Here is a 21500-nt window from a genome sequence, read left to right as displayed (position 1 = left end):
AACCACACAAAAAGCGGTAAATCAGAGATATCAAACTCGTAACCCCGGGGCCAATTGAGGCTCTCAAGATGAAAGATCGAGGCCCCTGCCTTATATGAAAGCTAAAGCGACAGTCTTTATTATTTGACCATTGATGTTGCTGTGTAAATTAAAAATTACAGAGACTTAGACCATAAAGCATGATTTTCACCCCCATCCTTTCATCGGTTATTGGCGTTTCAGGTACCTGTAGCAGCAGGATGGCTTACAATTATGTCATCTCCCTGTGAGTGAGATGAGGCTCATGTAATGTAAAATGGATTTAAAGTTCCAGACCTATGATAATTTTTATAAAATGCACATTTATAGGATAGTTTATGCATTTTTACTTACCATTTAAATAAACCAATTTTTTTAATGAACGACATTTTTACCACTGAGAAGCACTGTATGATACACAATGTCCCCTTTAGTGCAGTCCTAATGGGTTATGGATACATTTAACACTAACTGGCTGATTTTCTTTCATGATGATTCTTAATTTTTTACATTTAGAGCTTTTTTGTGTGTAGGGAATTTAAAAATATATATTTTTAACATTAATAACAGTGGAATGTTTCAATGTGAACTATTTTATTGTTGTGGAAAACCCGATTCGGCCAACCCCACCCAGACCCTAGCTCTGGCGGCCCTCAATAATTGAGTCTGAGACCCATGACCCAAATTACAAATAGATTTCCCTATGAATAGTTACACACTGGGAGCAAAGGCATCAAAGATTCAAAGATGTTTTTAAAAAAAATTGTAACGCTGACACACCGTTGTGAAGTCAAGGCTTTCAGGATAGTCCTTATCTTGAACTTTTTTAGTGTTTAGTGATGTGCTTACTGCTGTGGTTCAGGATCTAATTATCAAACTACAACGCTCACTCACTCGCAGAGCACAACTCCATCTTTCAGACTCTCCATGAAGTTTTCTCCAATCTTCTTGCTGGTCACATCCTGAATCCATAGCCTCAGCGCCTCTTCAATATGAGGGTCGTACTTTCCTGCCAGCTGAGGACAAGGCAGACATCAAATGTTGTGACTAGGACAAACCAAACTCTCAATGGTAAAAAACATGCAATAAATGCCATTAGTTATATTTGGAGGTTTAATTGGTCGTTGCTGTATATTGAACAATTTTCCAGTGGATGCTTTGGTCCTTGTTATGAAAATAAAAGGCTGAAGCTTGGCTATCATTAAAGTTGCTGTACAAAATTTGGGACTTCTGGCTTGTGTCGTCATTGCAGCGCCTTTCAAGCTCCTTTTGCGATGTGTGCATTTCTTAGACGCGCTTTGGGTTTGGAATGGACTTGACACAGGCATTCTCTTTCCTCCACAATTTTCATACTTCTAACAAAAAACTGATAGGCATGGAGTTACACTCCAACACCTCTACCTAATGTGGTTTGCACTCTTAATAGCCTTGCAAAATGTTAGTAAGATAAAAGCTGATAGGCACGGTAGATTTCTTTATAAGGGTTGTTGGGCATTAACACACTCAAATTGAGAAAATATTCTTCTTTCACCTTTTTAGGACACCTCAAGCAATGCACCCAACCTTTAAAGCGATAACAAAAAAATAAATGCTAAGGTAAGCTAAAAATGTTCTCCCCGTATTTCTGTCTTTCTATTTAACAAATTTTAGTATCTTTAATTGAGCAGTAAGTATTGAGTAAGAAAAAGTAAATTAAAAAAAGGAAAATAAAGAAAAAAAATTAACAAAATGAGAAAAATGAATAATGAACAACCGTTTGCAAATAGGACAATAATGATGTACCTAGAAAGATAAAATTTGACTTTTTCTACTTTTCACAACATTACATGAGGCTGAAAGATGTAACAATCATAATAATAGGAATGCACTCTACTTCAAAGTGCCTTTAAAGACATCCAAGGTCACTGTATGCACAATACCAAGCAACAATAAAAACAAGATAAAACAAGTAAGTAATAATAGCAAATAAAAACAAAGTATAGTTAAAAAGGGAGCGATATGTAAGGCAGATGATCAGGAAAAGGCAAGTCTAAAGAGGTGGGTTTCAAGTCCGGATTTAAAGGTGGACAGGGTGGCGGAATTACGGAGGTCAGGCGGTGAGTTCCAGGGCTTGGAGGCAGAGAGGCCGAAAGCTCTGCTCCCCATGGATCTGAGACGCGAGTGTCGAGATGAATAAAAGCCTTTTTGTGAGTGATTTTTCTTTTGAAAGACACACGCTCTCCTAGTTACGACCATTCAATTTACTGAAAATGGTAGACACATTTTTTCGGGATATCGAAAAATATCCTGACATTGCTGTAAGTTAGATTTTGTATTGTGTGCACCTTTTTCCGAGTACAGGACACAACTGTAGTGCTTCTTTCCGCCGCTAACGGCGTGTGGCGCTGTGACAGGTCATCCAAAATCCACCCCGAAAAAGAAATGCGCTTCCTCTTCCTAGTTCGTGTGAAAACATTCTATAATGTATCTCGAGTGCACTAAGAACACTGACATTTTTATTGTTTTATATCTCGTTCACCCATTCAATATGGTTGGTGTAAAGTGTAAAGAAAAGGCGAGCGGTTTCATTTGAAATGAAAGTGGAATATGGAAGCTTGATGCTGAGGGAATGGTTGTATCGCTTTTTTTAGCCACTTTTTACCACAGAGGAGGAAGTCGCCTAACAAACTTATCTTCCAAAAGTAAGTTGAACTTACCTTTATTTATCTTCATAGAGCATATTATTTTATGAAATGTTTATTTTCTAGAACAAAACCATACAGGTTACTTATACAAGCCTTAAACATACAAAATATAGCACTGAATCAACTTACTAACAAATTCAACTTATGAACGATCGTCCGGAATCACTTTCGTAAGTAGGGCACGGTCTGTACCGCAAATACAGCATGTTATAAACACACCGTTTTAAAATATGATGACCATAAGAAGGGGATGATTCTATGTACCCTTTTCTACTTTTGTCCCCATTTCCTGACTGTGTCAGATAAATCTTGACAGCCTGAGATCAGTAGCCAACACAAGCAACATTTCCAAGCTGGAGGGATGGTCATCACGTAGCTTCCACTAGATCACACCAAACTTGGGAGAAACAGTTTTCCCAGACACTCCAACAGCCTCCCTCCTCCCTCTGAATAACCTACTCTCTCTCGCCGGACGGCCAAGCTCATATTTCTCACTCCCTCTCTCTCTCTCTCAGTCTGGCTTTCAAAAGTATTTCCTTTTACAGTGAATGGCATTTGGCCTGATAAAGACAGGCCAAAAAAAGAAAACTGATGCTTCCAGCCAAGGTGCTTTTGTTGTATTATTTAACCGCCTTACACAATCAACACTAAATTCATTTTAAAGAAAATGGCTCACATTTTATTTGGGGAGAAATTAAAAACAAACAAAAAAAGAAATCATATAGACTCACTCTAATAAAATCGGAACTGAATTTTGTAGACCGTCTCCGAAATCAAAGGTATCAAAGCATTAAAAGCATAAAATTAAACCTAAAAAGGTTTGTGATTAGCTATGGATGCTCAGAATAGTGGCGAAAGACTTAATGTATCACACAAAGCTATGGCCAACACCACATTAAGCTCCCCTCATTTTCTTTGGCCACAATAGTCAAGTGATGCTTATTTGTACAGCCCTTAATCACAATGAGTCGCAAATGGCTGCACAGACCACAGATTATGGCAAAACTCTTTATAATTCATAACTTTGCCTTGAGAACAATGTTTAGAGAAGTTTATGATTCTAAGTTTTATTTATCATTTAAAACACAGAGGTGCACTTGTTATTGTCTTTGTATTTACTCCCACTGGGCTCCATTCTCAGAAAATATGGTATTTATTTTCAGTGTTATGCTGATGACAGAAGGATATATGTGCCATTAAATAAGAAATATGCTCCTTCCACTAAGCACCTACTTTCTTGTCTTGATGACATTAAAGCCCAGCTGAACTTAACTTAATGACAGGAAAACTGAGGTGATTGACTTTGGTCCCATTGGCTCCAGTGTACCCCTACCTATTGACTTGAGCCCCTAGGACTATTGCTGAAGCCAACGGTTCTTAACCCGGGTTTTAATTTGGACACTGATTTTAAACTAGATCAACAAATACGTGCAGGAGTGAAGTCAAGCTTCTTCCATCTAGGACAGTTAGCAAAAGAGAAGCCTTTTCTCACAGGTGAGCATTCTAAGATTGTGATTCATGCCTTCATCACATCTCGACTGGGGTACTGCAATGCATTGTATTATGGAATCAGCCAGTAGTCCATCTCATGCTTACAGCGGGTCCAAAAATCAACTGTTACTCGCAAGAAGGCGATCACAACACCTTTTTCTGGCTGTCCGTGCATTTAAGGGTTCATTTTAAGATGCCTTTATTTGTTTTAAAGCTTTAGATGGCCTTGCTCCTTCCTCACCGAAGTGAACTCCTTCACTGCGATGCTCCTGCTCTGTACCTCAGGTCAACTGATCAGCTGTTGCTAGAGGTACTGACGTCTAAGAGGAGGCTCAGGGTGGATAGAGCCTGTTCCGTTGCTGGTCCCAAACCTTGAAACAATTTGCCCCTCAACATCAGACAGGCTCCCTCTCTGTACATTTTTATAAATCAATCTTAAAACCCATTTTCATTTCTTGGCTTTTTAACCAAACGTGAAAATGTGTTCCCGTTTTATGATTTTATTATTTTATATACTTCAAGTGTTTTAGGGTCTATTTCAGGTTTTATTGTTAACTAAGTTTTATTTGTGTACAACACTCTGTCTTCAGTTGTGGCTGTTTTAAAGAGCTTAATAAATAAAGTAGAGTTGAGCAAAACACCCATCACAAGTACCTCCGACATATTTGTATTGTAAGATTGTTATGACACCTCCCCTCATACACCAAGGTTATGCAGGCCATATTGGGAAAATATTTGGCCACATTTGGGAGAAACCCAAGATGGACAAAAGTTAAAAGTTATTATATATATATATATATATATATATATAATTTAGTAGGGATTGACTGTTACCGATACAGATTACTAGTATCAAGAAGAGGCCTATAACTGATATTTGGATGAGATATTCATTTAGTGTAAAAGCTGAAAATTTAGCGCAAGACATTTTCAATAACGGAAAAAGAAAAATAATATTTGTTATAGATTAAAAAAAACTTTAATAACTACTTACAGTAAAATAATTGGAAATTCAACACAACTAACATGACTAATCTTCTACTGCAACCAAAAAACAGTGCAGGAAATAAAATAAGCTGAATCAGCAGGTTGTATCAGAGGTACAGGAAAATTTAAATACCTACCTAAATCTTTTTAACAATATATATATATAAATAAGAAAGTCAATACAGCAAACATGTGTTAAATAAACTTAAAACAAAAAGTGCATGGCAATTTCAACAACACCTGCCAATTGAAAAGTGTGGACATTCATGTTTTAGAGCTAGATTGACCAACTAATGTTATGGTAACAGCTAATCGCTTCCACTTTTGCATACTTTTGTATGCTCACTCTCAAAAAATACACAAGGTTCATTGACCAGTTAATGTTAATATACGAGTCTCCACCTGATCGTGTTTCCCTAAACTACACTTTTTACGCTATCTTTTAATCCCAAACACACTTTTGTAGCAAAGCAAATAGACTTTTTAAAATCTCATTATTATCAACGGCTTACAGTCTGCTTAGTGTGGCGTACGGAAAGCTTTTGTTTTTGTGGCTCTGCCACTGGTTCCTTCTTAAATGAAAGGGTGCAGGAGTAGTCGGTTGGGGAAGGAGGAAGAGAAGACAGGAGAGAGGAAGATGGGCGAGGAGGAACAAGAGAGAGAGAATAACTCTGCCTTCAAAGCTAAGTACGCTTCTGCTCCTCTTACGCAGTTTTATATATATTTAATGGACGGATTGAAGAAATAAAAAAGTTGATACCGATTTCCGTCTAATCCCCAAATATTGGTGTGTGTATATATAGATTTTTTTTTCGCAAGCAAAACGAGATCCAAGCTTTTTGACATCGAAATTGTAGAGTGTACATCAAGTTAAATGGAACCCCTGAGTAGGCAAAAGTTCTCCTGATTGAAAGCTTTCTAAAACTTGATGCTCTCAGTTGAACATGAATAACCTGTTCTCGCCAGACAGTGAGGATGTAAGTGACATGCAGACAACCGTATTCATTTGAATATGCTATATGATGTAGATCCTGGCCTTTTTTTTTCTTTTAAATTGTATCATACAACATAAGAAATAATTGTGAATATTATTATGAGGAAATATAAAAGCTTGATAAAACTGATACAGCCATCATACATTTAGGTTTATATGCCAAAATTGAACGATGAGTAAAAAAGAAGAATATGTAAAAAAGTCGGCTATGAAATCCGATAGAATTACTTTGTCAGGGACCTGGCTAAGTGATTGAAAAGTTTGAATTTTGAAATCATTAAATATAAAATGTTTTAGTTTCATAAAAGTGGTCAGCTTTCCCTTTACGTAAGGGGAAATGACTAAGATAAAGATCATGTGTTTGACTTTGAATACTGAGATTATTATGGAAAAAAATATGCTTGTATCATGTGTCTATATAGCACCGGGAGTTAATGATGAATTGTTTTAGAATATTGATAATATGTATGCAAACAACACCCAAAAGTTTTTTTCATTTATGTGGGGATTTCAATATTCGTCTGCTAAAAGGAAAGCTTCACATACTTTATAGACCCACATAAAAATGTATTAGATAGATAGACAGATAATTTATTTATTTATTTATACTTTATTCATCCCCGCAGGGAAATTCACATTGATGCAATCAATGTACAGTCTCTCTCAAATGCAGTGACCACACGACCTACACGAATCCCAACACCCTCACGGCATAGGTGATCATTCGCCAATCTTTCTGTTGGTAAAAAAATAAGTATATTGAAAACCCCCAAAAAAGCAGATTGATAACAAAGCTGTCCAGAGGTCTGAAAATGCCATAAATACCTAGCATTAGTCAGAAATGAGTTGGGACAATAATCATGGGAAAGGATATTAAGCGGGCATACAGACGCTGCCTTACTTAAGAGAGGTTCTGGACGATCGTTCGTAAGTTGCATTTGTTTGTAAGTTGCCTTAATGCTATATTTTGTATATATGAGTATGTTTAAGGCTTGTATAAGTAACCTGTATTGTTTTGTACTAAAAAATAAACATTTAATAAAATTATATGCTTTAAAGAGATAAATGCAGTTAAGTTTAACTTACTTTTGAAAGATGAGCTTCAACAGTTGTTCAACTTCCTCCTCAGTGGTAAAAATTGGCAGAAAAAAAAGCGATCCAACCATCAAGCTTCCATATTCCACTTTCATTTCAAATGAGACGACACGCCTCTTCTTTACACCTTACACCAACCATATTGAATGGATGCACAAGATATTAAACAATAAAAATGTAAACGTTCTTAGAACGCTGGAGATACACTATAGCATGTTTACACACGAACTACGAAGAGGAAGCGTATTTCTTCTTTGGAGTTGATGCTGGATGACCTCTCACAGTGCCAGCGGAAAGAAGCACTACAGTACTGTCCTGTACTCTGAAAAGGGTGCACACAATACAAAAAAGAACTTAAAGCAATGTCCATATATCTTTTGACATCCCGATAAAAAAGGTTCATATCTACCGTAGGTCAAATGGTCGTAAGTAGGGGAGCGTCTGTGTAACGTTTTTCGGGTCACATTTAAATACTCATATGATAACCATTGCACTGTAATATCACATACATATACACAAATTAAAACAAAAATCATTGGATGACAAAGGTACTATTAAATGCATGCCATAAAAAAAATCTCCATACAAAACCATAAATCCATCCATTAGTATCTGAAGTTAAAGGCACAGTGTGTAATATTTAGTGTTTTGAAGTTGTACAAACAAACTTTGAATATTAAGCAAAAAAAAAAACAAAAAAAACAATTATACCACTGTTTATTTTTTATTTTAGAAAATGCATAGGTCGAGAAATTTGCATTTCTTATACAGTGGAATCCCCGCTTAAGGCTTTGCCATTTTTGTCTGGTCCCAAACTGCCACGCTGTGCACTGTGGCACTGCCACTCCCTCGTAGCTGGGAACACAGTGCCATCAAGTAGTCAGATTCACCACACTCTGGCTTTAAATATTGAAAAGAAAAAAATGACAAACAATATAAAAACCTGTAAGTATTACAGGGACCTTATAGACAAGAACTAAAAAAAATGTGAAAAGTTTGTGGAACATAATATACAAAGCATCTACAAAAATCCAACCTTCCTGAATATATGATGAAAAAAAAACCCCAAAGACAGAATAACCGAAGATGCAGATTTGACTAACACATTCAATAAGTTCTTTAAAACATTGGACCACGGCTGGCATCTGAAATCGTTGATAGACAAAACAATAATACAATCAATACAGAACATTCGCCGTTTATGTATTCAACAAATGAAAGTGAACTAGTTAAAATTGAAAATGAGTTTGAGTATGAAAAAATTAACTGATTGCAGCGACCCGGACATAACGATAAATTGACATCTGTGATTTATCATTTCCCATTGAACAATTTTCTAATCACTCATCAGTTTAAATCATTGGACAATATCAATACTTCCTCTGGAATCAAAAACTCAAGAGGAACCATTTGTTATACGTTTGAAAAGCTTCATTAACAAGTACAAATTACTAAATGATAGTCAGTATGGCTTGAGAGAAAAACTTTTTCAACTTTAACATTATTAGATCTTGTATTAAATATAACACATAAAATAGATATATATCATTTTCATAGATATTAGAGTTATGGTATTTGGCGAATACAAAAGACATTTCATTAATCCCAGAAATATGTAACGTTCAAATAGAAAAGGTTAGAGTATCTAAGTTACTTGCAGTGTTTCTTCGCCGTAATACTAGTTGGTTCCAAATTAGCAAAGGACATTGCACTAATGAGAAGATGCAGATATGCTTGACAAAAAAAACTAGCCAAAACAATAATTCATAGTACGGTGAATTAATATGACTTTATTTGAGTTGTTGTGTAAAACACTACAGTCTGACCTTTTTGTTGAGGAAATATTTAAAGAAGCAATACAAAAACGCTCATTTAACTACAGAAGAAAGCTGTTGGGATTGTACATAATACTGGGTAAAACGAACATACAAATTGTTTATAAAACCAAAAACGTTCAATTTTATATATTTCAACTTAACTTTCAGCTGTAGTTAGCAATAATCTGTGGTCTGTGCAGCCCTTTGAGACACCTTGTGATTAAGGGCTATACAAATAAATATGAAATACTTATTAGTATATAATACAAGTATAAGCAAACTTAACACATATTCAACAGTTGTTTATCTTCAGAGGGGACACCAATTCATAATTATACAGTCGAATATGTTCGCACATCTTTGAAGAACAATTGTGCCACCAGAAGAGGTTTTTATTTACAGAAAGGTTTAAATGATAAACTTAAAAATGTCCCCAATCAATATTGATTCCAAAATTATATACCACGAGTATTTTTGATAAAATTAATACATTAAGAGTTTTGATATATGTAATAAGAGGCGCTTGTGGTTGAGTTTGAAGAGGTCTTTCCTGCGAGAAAAATGGTAACGGGGTAGACAATTAAAACCTTCTCCAAGCCTAATCCCTTTGGTCAAACGATTGTGTATTACATTATTGTGATTGTGTGGAAATATTCTGTTGTTTGTTTTCATCAATCATTTGTCATTGTTTTTGTGCTGTGCCCAAGTAAAAAATCCACATAAATACAATGCAGAAGAAGTCTCTGTAAACAGGGATGTGATTTGACCAAAGTGAAATTATCTGAAAATTAGCCGGGGGTCTGGGGGCCGCGGGCACCCAGCTAGGTCCAGGGCAGTGCCCTGGTGGAGGGACAAGTGGGGCGAAGCCCCCCGGAGCTCATGGGTTTTCCGTGTTTTTAAGTACTTTCAATGCACTCAGATGACAAAGAAATAGACAAAACAACAGCATAAATTTTCAATGTATATTGAACTATCCCATATAAAATTACAGTGTAAGTCAACTCAAAATCAGTCACATTAAAAAACATTGGACTGCCTTTGCTTTTAAAAACTGAGAATATCATTATATCTAACTGATTACTAAGTTAACACATAAATCATGTTGAAGAGTTCAAATTTCATGAACAAATAATTGTATCATGACCAAATGAAAAGTAACTCATATTAAAACATACCACAAATGTCTTTGTTATAGCAGAAGATGTTATCTGTCGGAGTCATGTGCATACACAATGAACTACTAAATCACTGGCCATGCAGAAACATGAAATTCATTAAAAGTTCTGAAATTTATATTTTCTGTCACATTCTAGATGAATTATAACATCACTTAATATCACAAATATTGTTTTCTATGTTCTACTCATTAAAACATTCAACATATTTACAGGAATATACAAGTGTTAATTCTTGAGCACAATCCATTCACATGACACAAACACTACTTCCTCCTAGACTTCATTGCTTTGGAATGGGTCTTTCTAGCCTGCTTCTGTGCAGCTTTGATGGTTCTTCTTGAGGCAGCCTTGCTCATTTGGGTGTCCTGTTTCACAGCAAGTTCTGTTCCTTTTGCAGACAACATAGTTGCTTCTGCATCCTTATCCTCCCTGTACCTTTTGGAGGATGTCCTCAGATTTAGGCACAGTTTGGACTGCACAGGATCCATCAGAATGTCTTTCCTTCCAAAATGGCTGACAGAGGTGGTCTTTCTTGCTCTTAGGTCATATTTCACAGTCTGGATAGAACTGTATGTGGCTATGTCCATTCTGCATGCTTTGGGGTTCATGGTAGAATATCATACAAGTACTTAATTTAAAAAATATAAATACTGACAATAATTTTGATTACTTATAGGCTTAATAATATTTTTAAATTTCCTAAATCATATTTTAAATGTTATAATTAATTCTTTTTAATTGCAGCGTATCCGAATATTTGATAAATGAAAATACAATAATTATAGGCCCTACAGTAAAGTGTTGGTGTAATGTACACATGAAAATCTATTATTGTAATTGTTAAATATTTATGGCCATTTTTATTACGTTATAATATTTTCGAAAAAAAGGGGAAAACTGTCAAATAAATTTGAAAAGTTTACCACCTACCTCAAAATTCACGACTCTATCAGCAACTGGTACAGGTTGTTGGGGTGGATCACGTCTCTCTATTACCGCTTCCGATTGTGATGTCAATAAGGGATGGAGGCCGTAAAGTTTTGGAGTTTTCGTTTGGGCACCGAAACTTCCAGCGATGGAATAATTTGTTGTTCTTGACTGGAGTTCTTTCACGTGTTTTTTTGCTCTTTGCGTGACTTTCAAGAGCTTTGAAACCTCTCCCACCATAGTCAATGGTATCATGGCACCAAATGCAAAGCGCTTTCCCGGCACGATCGATCTTCCGAATAAAGTCACTGAACAAATTCGTCACAGTCTTCTTTCCAACATTTGTAGATAAGTCCTCCTCTAACCAGTCCCATCGAAACTTGTTTTTTACGATCTTATCAATTTCTTTAACTCGCGGAGCATCTTTGCGTTCGATCACGGACATCTTTCTTTAAACACCCGGCAAAAACGTGTGAGAAATGAACAATGGCATACTCCTATGCCTTTATAACAAGCGCGTTTATTGGTCAACACAGAGACTTCAACCAATCAGTTACGGAAACACTAAAATGGAATGCTGTAGAGACGAAATCGGATTTTTTACCACTTAAAAAAATCGGAAATTTTTAATTTTTATTTTTGGAGATAAAAAAAAAGCGGAATTCCGCGTATTAGCGGAAAAATCACATCCCTGTGTAAAGGTGGCAACTCTAAAAATGTTGCACATAAATACTCTGCAAATTGTTGAAAATGTCATTCATGCAGTAAACTGGAATTTAGTTGTTCCATTTTACAATCCATCATGTTCAAAATAGTTAATGTGTTAAAAATGAATGTCATAAAACAAAATTCAAGTTGAAGTGATAAATAATTGGGTGGATGGACCTGTCAAGCAACCTTTAAAAAAAACAAAAACAAAACTAATGCACCTTGTGGCTACGATGTAGGATGACACAATTATTTATGTATATCAATAGCAAAATGAAAGAATGGCAAAACGCATGTGATAGCTTTCACATAAGAACCGACGCGTTCTTCCTATTCATTTTTTAACTAATCCTTGGTTATTGCTCATACTTTGCCTATGTGAAGTGAATCGAGGAGCTTCCTTTCCTGGAAAATACTGCTTTGCTAGCAACTGATCTTGGAATTTTGGTGTTAGAGGTTAGAGCTTTTTACTTACAGGACTAATTTTCACACCAAAAGGTAGCCACATATAGAACTGTCATGTCTTTTTATTTGAAATAAAGTGTCAGAAAAAAATCCAAAATGTAACAACAACTGAATGATAAAAATCACAAACACCTTTTTTGGTTCTCTTGTTCCTGTATGCCTTTTCCCTCCATGTTCTTTTTTTCTGTGCACACATTGCATCACAAGATTATATATAATAATAGGCCAAATACAAAAATGGTTGGAAGGAAGCCCAGACTTGGACTTGATGATAGGTGCCAAATGAAAGGGAAGTTTTTATGGATAGCAGCACTGTTACAAACAAATTATATTTGATTCAATAATTTTATGGATTATCAGTCTCTTTGCAGAGATGTATGATTTCCTGAATTCAGTGTCACTGCCCTACTTGCTGTTTTTCAGGATTTGAACAAATTTACTAATCCAAGTGTGCATGACCCCAAAGACCACGAGGACAAAGGATTAATCAGTTTTTTTCAATCATAGAAGACTGGAACAATGCAATCTTACTAAAATCTGGACTAATGGATTAGTGTAAAGAGCCCAAAATTGACGTATTGAGTAATGCCCTCTCTTACCCTCTATCTGAGATTCATATGACTCTTTGCATTTGTTTTACCATTGTTTTTTCACCAATAATTATGTCACTTTAACATGCAATGCAACTTAGTTTGATAAAGTTTTATTTGACAGCTATAGAATTTCATTAGAAGGCAGTTAAAAATCAACCCCAAAACCTTTTTTCAATAACATACTCTGTGTGCTTCCACTAGTGTATTCATGGAATTATGATTCATATATCGCTGATGATATTTGACGATGTCTCATTAGCAGTACCGCTTATCCTCATTAGGGTCGCGGGGGGGCTGGAGCCCATCCCAGCCATCTCCGGGCAGTGGGCAGGGGACACCCTGAACTGGTTGCAGCCAATCGCAGGGCACACAGGGACAGACAACTCATTCGCTCATTCACACCTAGGGACAATTTGGACCGACCAATTCACCTGAAATGCATGTTTTTGGAACGTGGGAGGACACCGGAGTTCCCGGAGGAAACCCACGCAAGCACGGGGAGAACGTACAAACTCCGCACAGGAAGTCTGGAGCAGGATTTGAACCCACGACAGGTTCCCATGACATGAACTGTGCCGCACAAGCGCTAACCACTGCGCTGCCGTGCTGCCCCTATTTGACAATGTATAACCTGATATTATAAATATTCCTACATGTTTTTCTGCTGTTCAACTTTAGTCATGTTAACCATTATGAAAATCAATATGCTACATTAACGTAAACACATCAATACAGGTGGGCAGTTTTGCTTTTTAATCTCCAATGATTTTTCTGTGTTCGTCTGAATTTAGACCCAGGTAAAACTTTTTACATTTATTATATGAATAGTGTTTCTTTATGTACCGTATTTTCCGCACTATAAGGCGCACCGGGTTATAGGGCGCACCCCGAAAAAAAAGTTTTTGGTCCAATTTTTGACATAGAAAAGACGCACCGGATTATAAGGCGCTACAATGGGAACGTGGACAAAACAGTCAGATAGTTAAGTCCAACTTATTACCCCCTTAACATTCCCAAAGCTTGCAAAGACGCAAATACGTGTCGAGAACACGTGCAGATGCGGTGTCCGTACGATGTCACTCAAATGCATCGTTCCATCATTCGGAAGGTTAAAGTCTTGGGATTCAAGAAATGCCACACATTTCTTAGTTTCTATTTTCTTTTTCGCTCGCAACTTTACTGTGCATATGACAATAAACACTTGGGCTTGAGTTGAATTTAAAAATAGACACTCCATTCCATCCATTATCTGCACCGCTTATCACAGAAACATCGAGTTCAGTCTGAAACAAGATACAGGGACAATATAAAACCCGAAGTAGCTCACCGAAGTCGTTGTGTTCATAATAATGTGCAGCCAATGTCCTCATATCCGTGAGGGTAGTAAATCCAGGAGAATAAAATAATTTCAAATACAGAATAGAAAAAAATGCTTTCTCTATGCCATCAGCCACGTGCCATAAACATTCATCTTTTTTGGCCAATTGCAGGCTTTGTGTTGCCGTTTAAGCCAATGCCAGCCTGTAAATGATAAAAAGGATCCGCCTCTTGACCTCCGAATAACTTTAGCCAATAGTGATCGATTCAAATGATGATTGACACATTGGTTAGCCAATGAAACGCCGGTAAATAAATCCCAGCATACACCGTTGTTTTGGCCAATTGCAGGCTTTGTGTTGCCGTTTAAGCCAATGCCAGCCTGTAAATGATAAAAAGGATCCGCCTCTTGACCTCCGAATAACTTTAGCCAATAGTGATCGATTCAAATGATGATTGACACATTGGTTAGCCAATGAAACGCCGGTAAATAAATCCCAGCATACACCGTTGTTTTGGCCAATTGCAGGCTTTGTGTTGCCGTTTAAGCCAATGCCAGCCTGTAAATGATAAAAAGGATCCGCCCCTTGACCTCCGAATAACTTTAGCCAATAGTGATCAATTAAAATGATGATTGACACATTGGTTAGCCAATGAAACGCCGGTAAATAAATCCCAGCATACACCGTTGTTTTGGCCAATTGCAGTCTTTGTGTTGCCGTTTAAGCCAATGCCAGCCTGTAAATGATTAAAAGGATCCGCCCCTTGACCTCCGAATAACTTTAGCCAATAGTGATCGATTTAAATGATGATTGACACATTGGTTAGCCAATGAAACGCCGGTAAATAAATCCAAGCATACACCGCGTACTACTTGGCGTTCGGGGGAAAATCGAGTCGGCGGCTGCAAGTTAGTTGGAAAACTTTGCAATTTTAAAATTGATCCATAAATAAGGCGCACTGTATTATAAGGCGCATGGTCAGCTTTTGAAAAAAATAAAGGCTTTTAGGTGCGCCTTATAGTGCGGAAAATACGGTAGATGAGGGGTCTCGAACACAGTTTTCTTGGGCCACCTAGGGTCTAGGTGAATTTAGGATGCAGCAGGTTTTGCTTAAGAATTGAGCAAACATTCCAGTGTTCTCAATTATGTTTAAAACATTTTTTACAAAATATCTGGAACTTAAAAAATATACATATGACGAAAAGAAATCAATCTGTAAAATACAGACACAATAATAATAGCACACCAAATAAGAATGACCTAAATATGTACAAGAAATTATAAAGAATATACAAGTCATTATCATTATTTATACTCAAATGTGTGTATTAATATTCTATAACATTTAATTTTCTGGTCATGACTACAAATTTGAACATGATCTGTACTGAATGGGGTTTCTCACAATATCCATCCATTTTCTGTGCTGCTTATCCTCAGTTGGGTTGCGGGGGTACTGGAGCCCGGCCCAGCTATCTTCAGGCAGTGGGGAGGGGACACCCTTAACTGGTTGCCAGCCAGTCTCTGGGCACACAGAGACGGACGGACAACTTACTTGCTCATTCACACGTAAGGACAATTTGGACAGCCCAATAACCTGACATGCATGTTTTTGGAGAGTGGGAGGAGACTGGAGTGCCAGGAGGAAACCCACGCAAGCACGGGGAGAACATGCAAACTCCAAACGGGGAAGGTGCGGTTATTTGGTATTGAACCCTGGACCTCTGTACCGTAGGGTTGCGCGCTAACCACCCAGACGCCGTGCCCCCATTTGTGGTAAAATTAAATTTTATCTGCAGATTAGTGGCTAAAAAAAGGCACGCAAGCCAGACTTCTGTCAAGCTGATAAAGCATTGTTAACACCCCTTCCCTAGAGGCCCTCATTCTGCGTTTATTTATTTTAAATATTTCACAATTGCATAGCAAAAAACTGAAGCAGTTAATCAATTGAATCATTTAGTGTGTAGGAAATTATAGTCTGTGATGTGTACGTGCAGCGCATAGAGATGCACATAAGCCATGGACCAGACCATGAAGTACTGTCGTATAAAAAAGTTTGGGCTTCCCGATTATTTTTGAGATTTTCCTTTCCAAACCATTGTTTATTCAGATGTAAATGTAAATGTTCTGCATTTATATAGTGCTTTTCAAGTCAATGAAGACCTCTCAAAGCGCTTTACACTTTCCCTTTTACACACACTAAGTAACCGATAGCAGTGTCAGCCATGCAAGGCAACTACCTGCTATCAGGGACATTAGGGATTCAATGTCTTGCCCAAGGACACTTCGACATATGTCAGTTAAATATATTAGACACAATGATATTTGAGAATTAAAATAAGGTTTGTAGGATTGACCAAAAGTGTGCAATAATTACCTAAAGGTGTTCTCAAAAAAATTAAAGGTACATATTATCTCTATTATGTATGTTTTAACAATGCCCGACTTAGATCAAAGAGCCCTTGTGTTTTATTTTCCACAGTGCGAATCTGCTTTTTAAAAAGAAGAGTTTATTCGAGCCAGTTTCATTTTGGAATAAGGTGCTGTGAACTGATGACACTAAAATTGTGTTATCTGGACATAACAAGGGGCTGTGTAAGAAGAACGTAGAATAGTTTTCCGTCTCTGTGTGCCCTGTGATTGGCTGGCAACCAGTCCAGGGTGTCCCCTGCCACTCCAAAGACAGCTGGGATATGCTCCAGCACCCTCACAATTCTTGTAAGCAGCTCAAAAATGAATGAATAATATGTGTACTGTCATTATTTCTTTAGATATTTTTCAGTCAAATTTTACATCAAACTGTCCGCATCTCTTGCGGATATTGTTTTACAGCAGAAACCTGGTAGTAATCAAAAATTGTCTTGTTTAGTTTTGAAATGATAAATAATAGTTGAGCCATACAATTTTATGATGACCAACTTGTCAACCTTTTCAGCTATTTAAAAGCCCCAAAAAACAGCATTCGCGAATTTAGGGTACACTGAATTGTATTTATTTGTTGCCATTTAAGCTGGTATCCTGCTGTGTTCCATCATGACAGTGTTTTGTCATTCTTGACTTCCATGTAAACTGCTCAGGCTAAACACACTTTCTCAAGTTCCAAGCAGGGGCCCTGGGATCTCCTTAAAAGGTATTTTGTTTATGACTGATGTACCTGTCAGTTTCTGGCTACAAATGCTCCCCATCCTGACAGCACCCGGCTGGAGTGTACCACCTCATTGTCAGAAGACAACTCAACACAACAAATAACTCTGAGAGGGTCACAAATTATCTATGACCCGGGAGAATAATACAAACAAAGAACAACTAATATGTACTCCATGACGATAACTACAAAGGAATCTAATTCCTGTTGGAAACACTACAGTCTGACATTCTGCACGCTGAATTTGGGATTCTCTGATTCATCCCATCATACAAAAGACAACCGTGAGAGGAAAACAAAGCTTACTGCTGCATCATCAAAACATGTTCATTGGAAGTTGACCTCTGTCAATGCTTAGAATACTTTTTATAGTATACAAAAACATGTCTCACATATGCTTGGGGATGGTTGAACAGCTTCTCATGCTCATTCAACTTTTACACTAATATGATACATGCAATATCAGTCCACAGAGATGGTGCGTTGCTAACAAACGTTGCGATTTGGTTGTCAATTACAAGAACTACAATGACAAAATTTAAACAAAAAAAAAAAAAACATCACGGGCAGATTTATAGTGAATCGTGTTGTGACATATTATCACAAAGAAATATCAATACACTGTAATGAAAAATAAAATGCAGTTTTCAGTCTCTGCTACATTTCAAAAATATCTAAACATCATACCCTTTCTTGAATAGTAGTTTAGTCCCGTATTAATGATCTTTATTATTTGTAGCATAATCAGGATTCTAGAAGATCCCAAAACAAACATAAAAGGGACTACATAAGAAAAATGTGCACATTTATACTAACTAAAAAAAAAAAACATGCTGCTCTTTAATTATTCAAACGTCTTCCCCATTAAATATACAAATTGGGAGGTCTCCAATGTAATATTACTGCACCTTACTTTCTATATGACAAGTTATGACAGACACAGACATTGCTTCAATGTGTCTTTATGTCTCTGAACTACCAACATTCAAAATCATATTCACCACATAATGTAGTACGAGTCACATATGTAATGAAACCAAGGTATGAAATTGTTGACTGCAGTTGTTCTCAGCTTTTTTTTTGGGCGAATAACTCACTGACATTTTTTAAGCCAAGTAGGGGCAAGCTGGGGTCACTGCCAGTCAAGGCCGAGGTCCGGCTCATCTCGAAAGTTTGGTAGGGAACTTTACATTAAAAAAAAAACAATGGCGACGTGATATTGAAAGTGCTGTATCAGATCAGGAGGCTTCTCCTGCTATTGGAAACCATGCAAAATCAGTAATCTCTGTTTTATGTGGACGAGCAAATCACTACCCGAAAATATGGCCTGGGGAGGGATGGACGCTGCCAGGCTGTGGTTGCCCAAAACACACCACAAGAAATGGTGCCCCTATGACTCAGGGGGTTAAGGGATCCGTGAGCTTCTTAAGCAGTGGAAATGTTTTGGGGTTTCTGATCATGATTGATCTAATTTATTCAACTTTGTAGCTTTATTTTTATAACTTACAAAACAAAACAAGATGTAACAAATATATTCACACATAATTTGTAGACTGAATAACGTTGAGTCACAAAATTTAGGGAAAAGTGTAGGAAAATACTTATTTAATCCCAGTACAGTAAATTGTTTTTTTTTTATAGTTGGAAGATAATTGTGCTCATTTAGAAACACTTTTCTTTATATTTTAAGATTGTTTATATATTTTTTACTAAATTATTGGGTTTAGTATTTTCATAGGTAACCACATTTTCTTATTTCACTGTAAGATATTTGCATAGCTGTAACCCCCATTGCAAAGAGAGTTAGAAATAAATAAAAGGATAATTTGCCAATAAATAAAATATTTCAATTTGATAGGAAACATTTTGTGTTATGCATTTTTGTGATATAAATAAATTATCCAATTTAATAAATTATTTGGAGTAATGAAAAACGGTTTGTTGTTCTCCGTTTCAAGTTTGGTTAAAAAAAAAAATAAAAAAAAAAAAAAAGACATCAAGGACACAATGGACATCAAAGCAAGAATCGATAGCACGTCTTTCGTCATTGCCAGCTGTGGGCAGAAAACACACTCCAGCGTAGATGACAGATTATCAAGAGTAATTGTTATCAAGAACTTGCTTCGGGAAAAAAAAATCCATCATTTTCTTTGCTTGGACTCCAACTAGTGACGTGTGATTCACAATGGACGAAAAACCTGAACTAGACGCGTTTTTCCCAGGTTTATTTGGATTGGTTTATTCCTATGCTCTTGACTATAAACTCACGGGCTTTGAGGAAACAACCTTCATAGATTTGGTATTCCCCGATTTGGAAAACGTCAGAATTGTGTTTTCTTTACTAATTTCATGAACATTCTTGTCCTTCATTTGAATTGTCATTGAAATTCGAAGAGTATTATTGCGCGACTTTAAATTCTGGAACGAAAACAAACTTAGGTTGATTATAACATCTTTCAGGGCACATAAGAATTATAGGACTAATTGAGACTAATACAAGGTTTATTAACTGAAATTAAAGTAGTTAATAAAAGTAGTTAATTAAAGTAGTTATTGTTGGTAATAGGAATGAGTGGAGAGGTGTTGTAAAAGGATAGTGTGATGTTTGTTCACGTTCTAAGGGATGAGCCGGGCACCTGTATGATGCGGCAGGGATAAACCAGTGACAGCTGTCGGGCCCTGCTGTTGAACAAAGAGTGTGTTGTGTCACCCTGACCCAAGTGACATGGCCGCTTTCTTGTGTCCCGTTTTCATCTGGAGGGACGAAAGCATGACCAACTTGGGTGCCGAGGTGCCTAACTTGTTTGGGCATTTGGGTTGGCCATGGTCCAACAACGTTTGTGTGTGTTTTTGCGATTTTTTCCCCTTTTTATTTTCTTTGTTATTGTATGTGTTTGTCTTGCTTTCCCTCTTGAGGGATATGACCAAGTATAGATGGATAAAGTAGTTAACTGGTCATTAAACTGAAATAAAAAAAGAAATGGGGTGATTGAACTAAATTTATTTTTTCCCATTATTTTTGTCAAATTTTGTCTATTGTCTTGTCCGTTGAATTTGCTGGCTTTTGTTCATATTAATAGGGACTCTGGTATTTCCTCTATTAAATTTTACCATTCATCAAACCTATAATTAGTCATTTTCTTCCCTCTGCCTAACAGGAGAGGTACTACGTGGTGATGGGGTACATTTGGATTTTAAATATATATTATGCAGTCGCTCACAATGGCGGGTACATGCAATCAAATGGCAGGACTGTTTGAACACAACTCTTCCAAATAACAAGCAAATGCTTTCCATATAGCCTACATGTATAGAAATTGTGAATATTAATTAACAGTCAAACATTTTGACAACTTCTAATTTAACAGGATGAAAAAGCGCTCCCCGCTTCTGGCAGGTACTTTATGGGGTAGTATAACGTGGACACAGAAACGCAGCATCGTTTGGGCCGCTCATCTTGATTGACGAAAAGTTCCCGAAACTTCGATGACAAAATACAGTTTGGTACATAATCACTTCCCAAAAACTGGAATGGAAACCCGAGCTTACCTTACTCTTGACCTCGGCTGAAAGTCCGAATGCTGGTCCACTCCTGAAATGTTGTGACATGTTGTGTAGACTATTTACAATTAGAATTCGATAAAGCTTTGAAAAATGGAGTCCGGGACAAAAGAAGCAGAAGGAAAATCCCCCAAACTAATCCGCAAATATTAAATTTTATTCAGAAGTGTCTCGTGCTAACAAGTGTGGAAGCAACTTTCCGTCACTTTGCAGAAAGTGTTTTAAACGCTTCCCAACTGCGTCGACTGTGATTGGCCGAGGCTTTGGCCCAATTGCGACCCAGCTTCCTCATTGAAAGCCAGTGATGTCATCGCTGTGGTATTCCATCCAATCAGTCACTTTTTCCACATCCACGCTGCTAAAAGATGCTTTACCCTGATAGACCGATACACTTTTGTAAGGTTATGTCACAGGCTTATGACACTGAAATATGTATTTAATGAAATATGGCCTGTGTGGTTGATAGATTGATTACCCAACGTCTGTATAAATTCAAAAATATTTTTTTCTCAAGCGGT

At 36.9% G+C, this 21500-nt stretch overlaps 1 protein-coding gene across 1 annotated transcript in view; it reads right to left on the bottom strand.

Annotated features, from left to right (window-relative positions):
* The window catches only part of cnn1b (calponin 1, basic, smooth muscle, b), a 30718-nt gene extending 9510 nt beyond the window's left edge, over nucleotides 1–21208 (bottom strand). The window contains exons 1-2 of the mRNA XM_088343826.1: nucleotides 20971–21208; nucleotides 913–1034 (exon numbers count right to left, since the gene is read on the bottom strand). Of these exons, the coding sequence (XP_088199952.1) occupies nucleotides 913–1034; nucleotides 20971–21030 (182 nt within the window). The 5' untranslated portion in view covers nucleotides 21031–21208. The remainder of the gene's footprint in view (nucleotides 1–912; nucleotides 1035–20970) is intronic.
* Between the last annotated feature and the right edge of the window lie 292 nt (nucleotides 21209–21500).

This window comes from Urocampus carinirostris, chromosome 1, assembly GCF_059441175.1.
Source record: "Urocampus carinirostris isolate Australia breed hairy pipefish chromosome 1, RoL_Ucar_1.0, whole genome shotgun sequence".
Classification (NCBI taxonomy): Eukaryota; Metazoa; Chordata; class Actinopteri; order Syngnathiformes; family Syngnathidae; genus Urocampus; species Urocampus carinirostris.
This window is presented reverse-complemented; position numbering and strand designations above follow the sequence as displayed.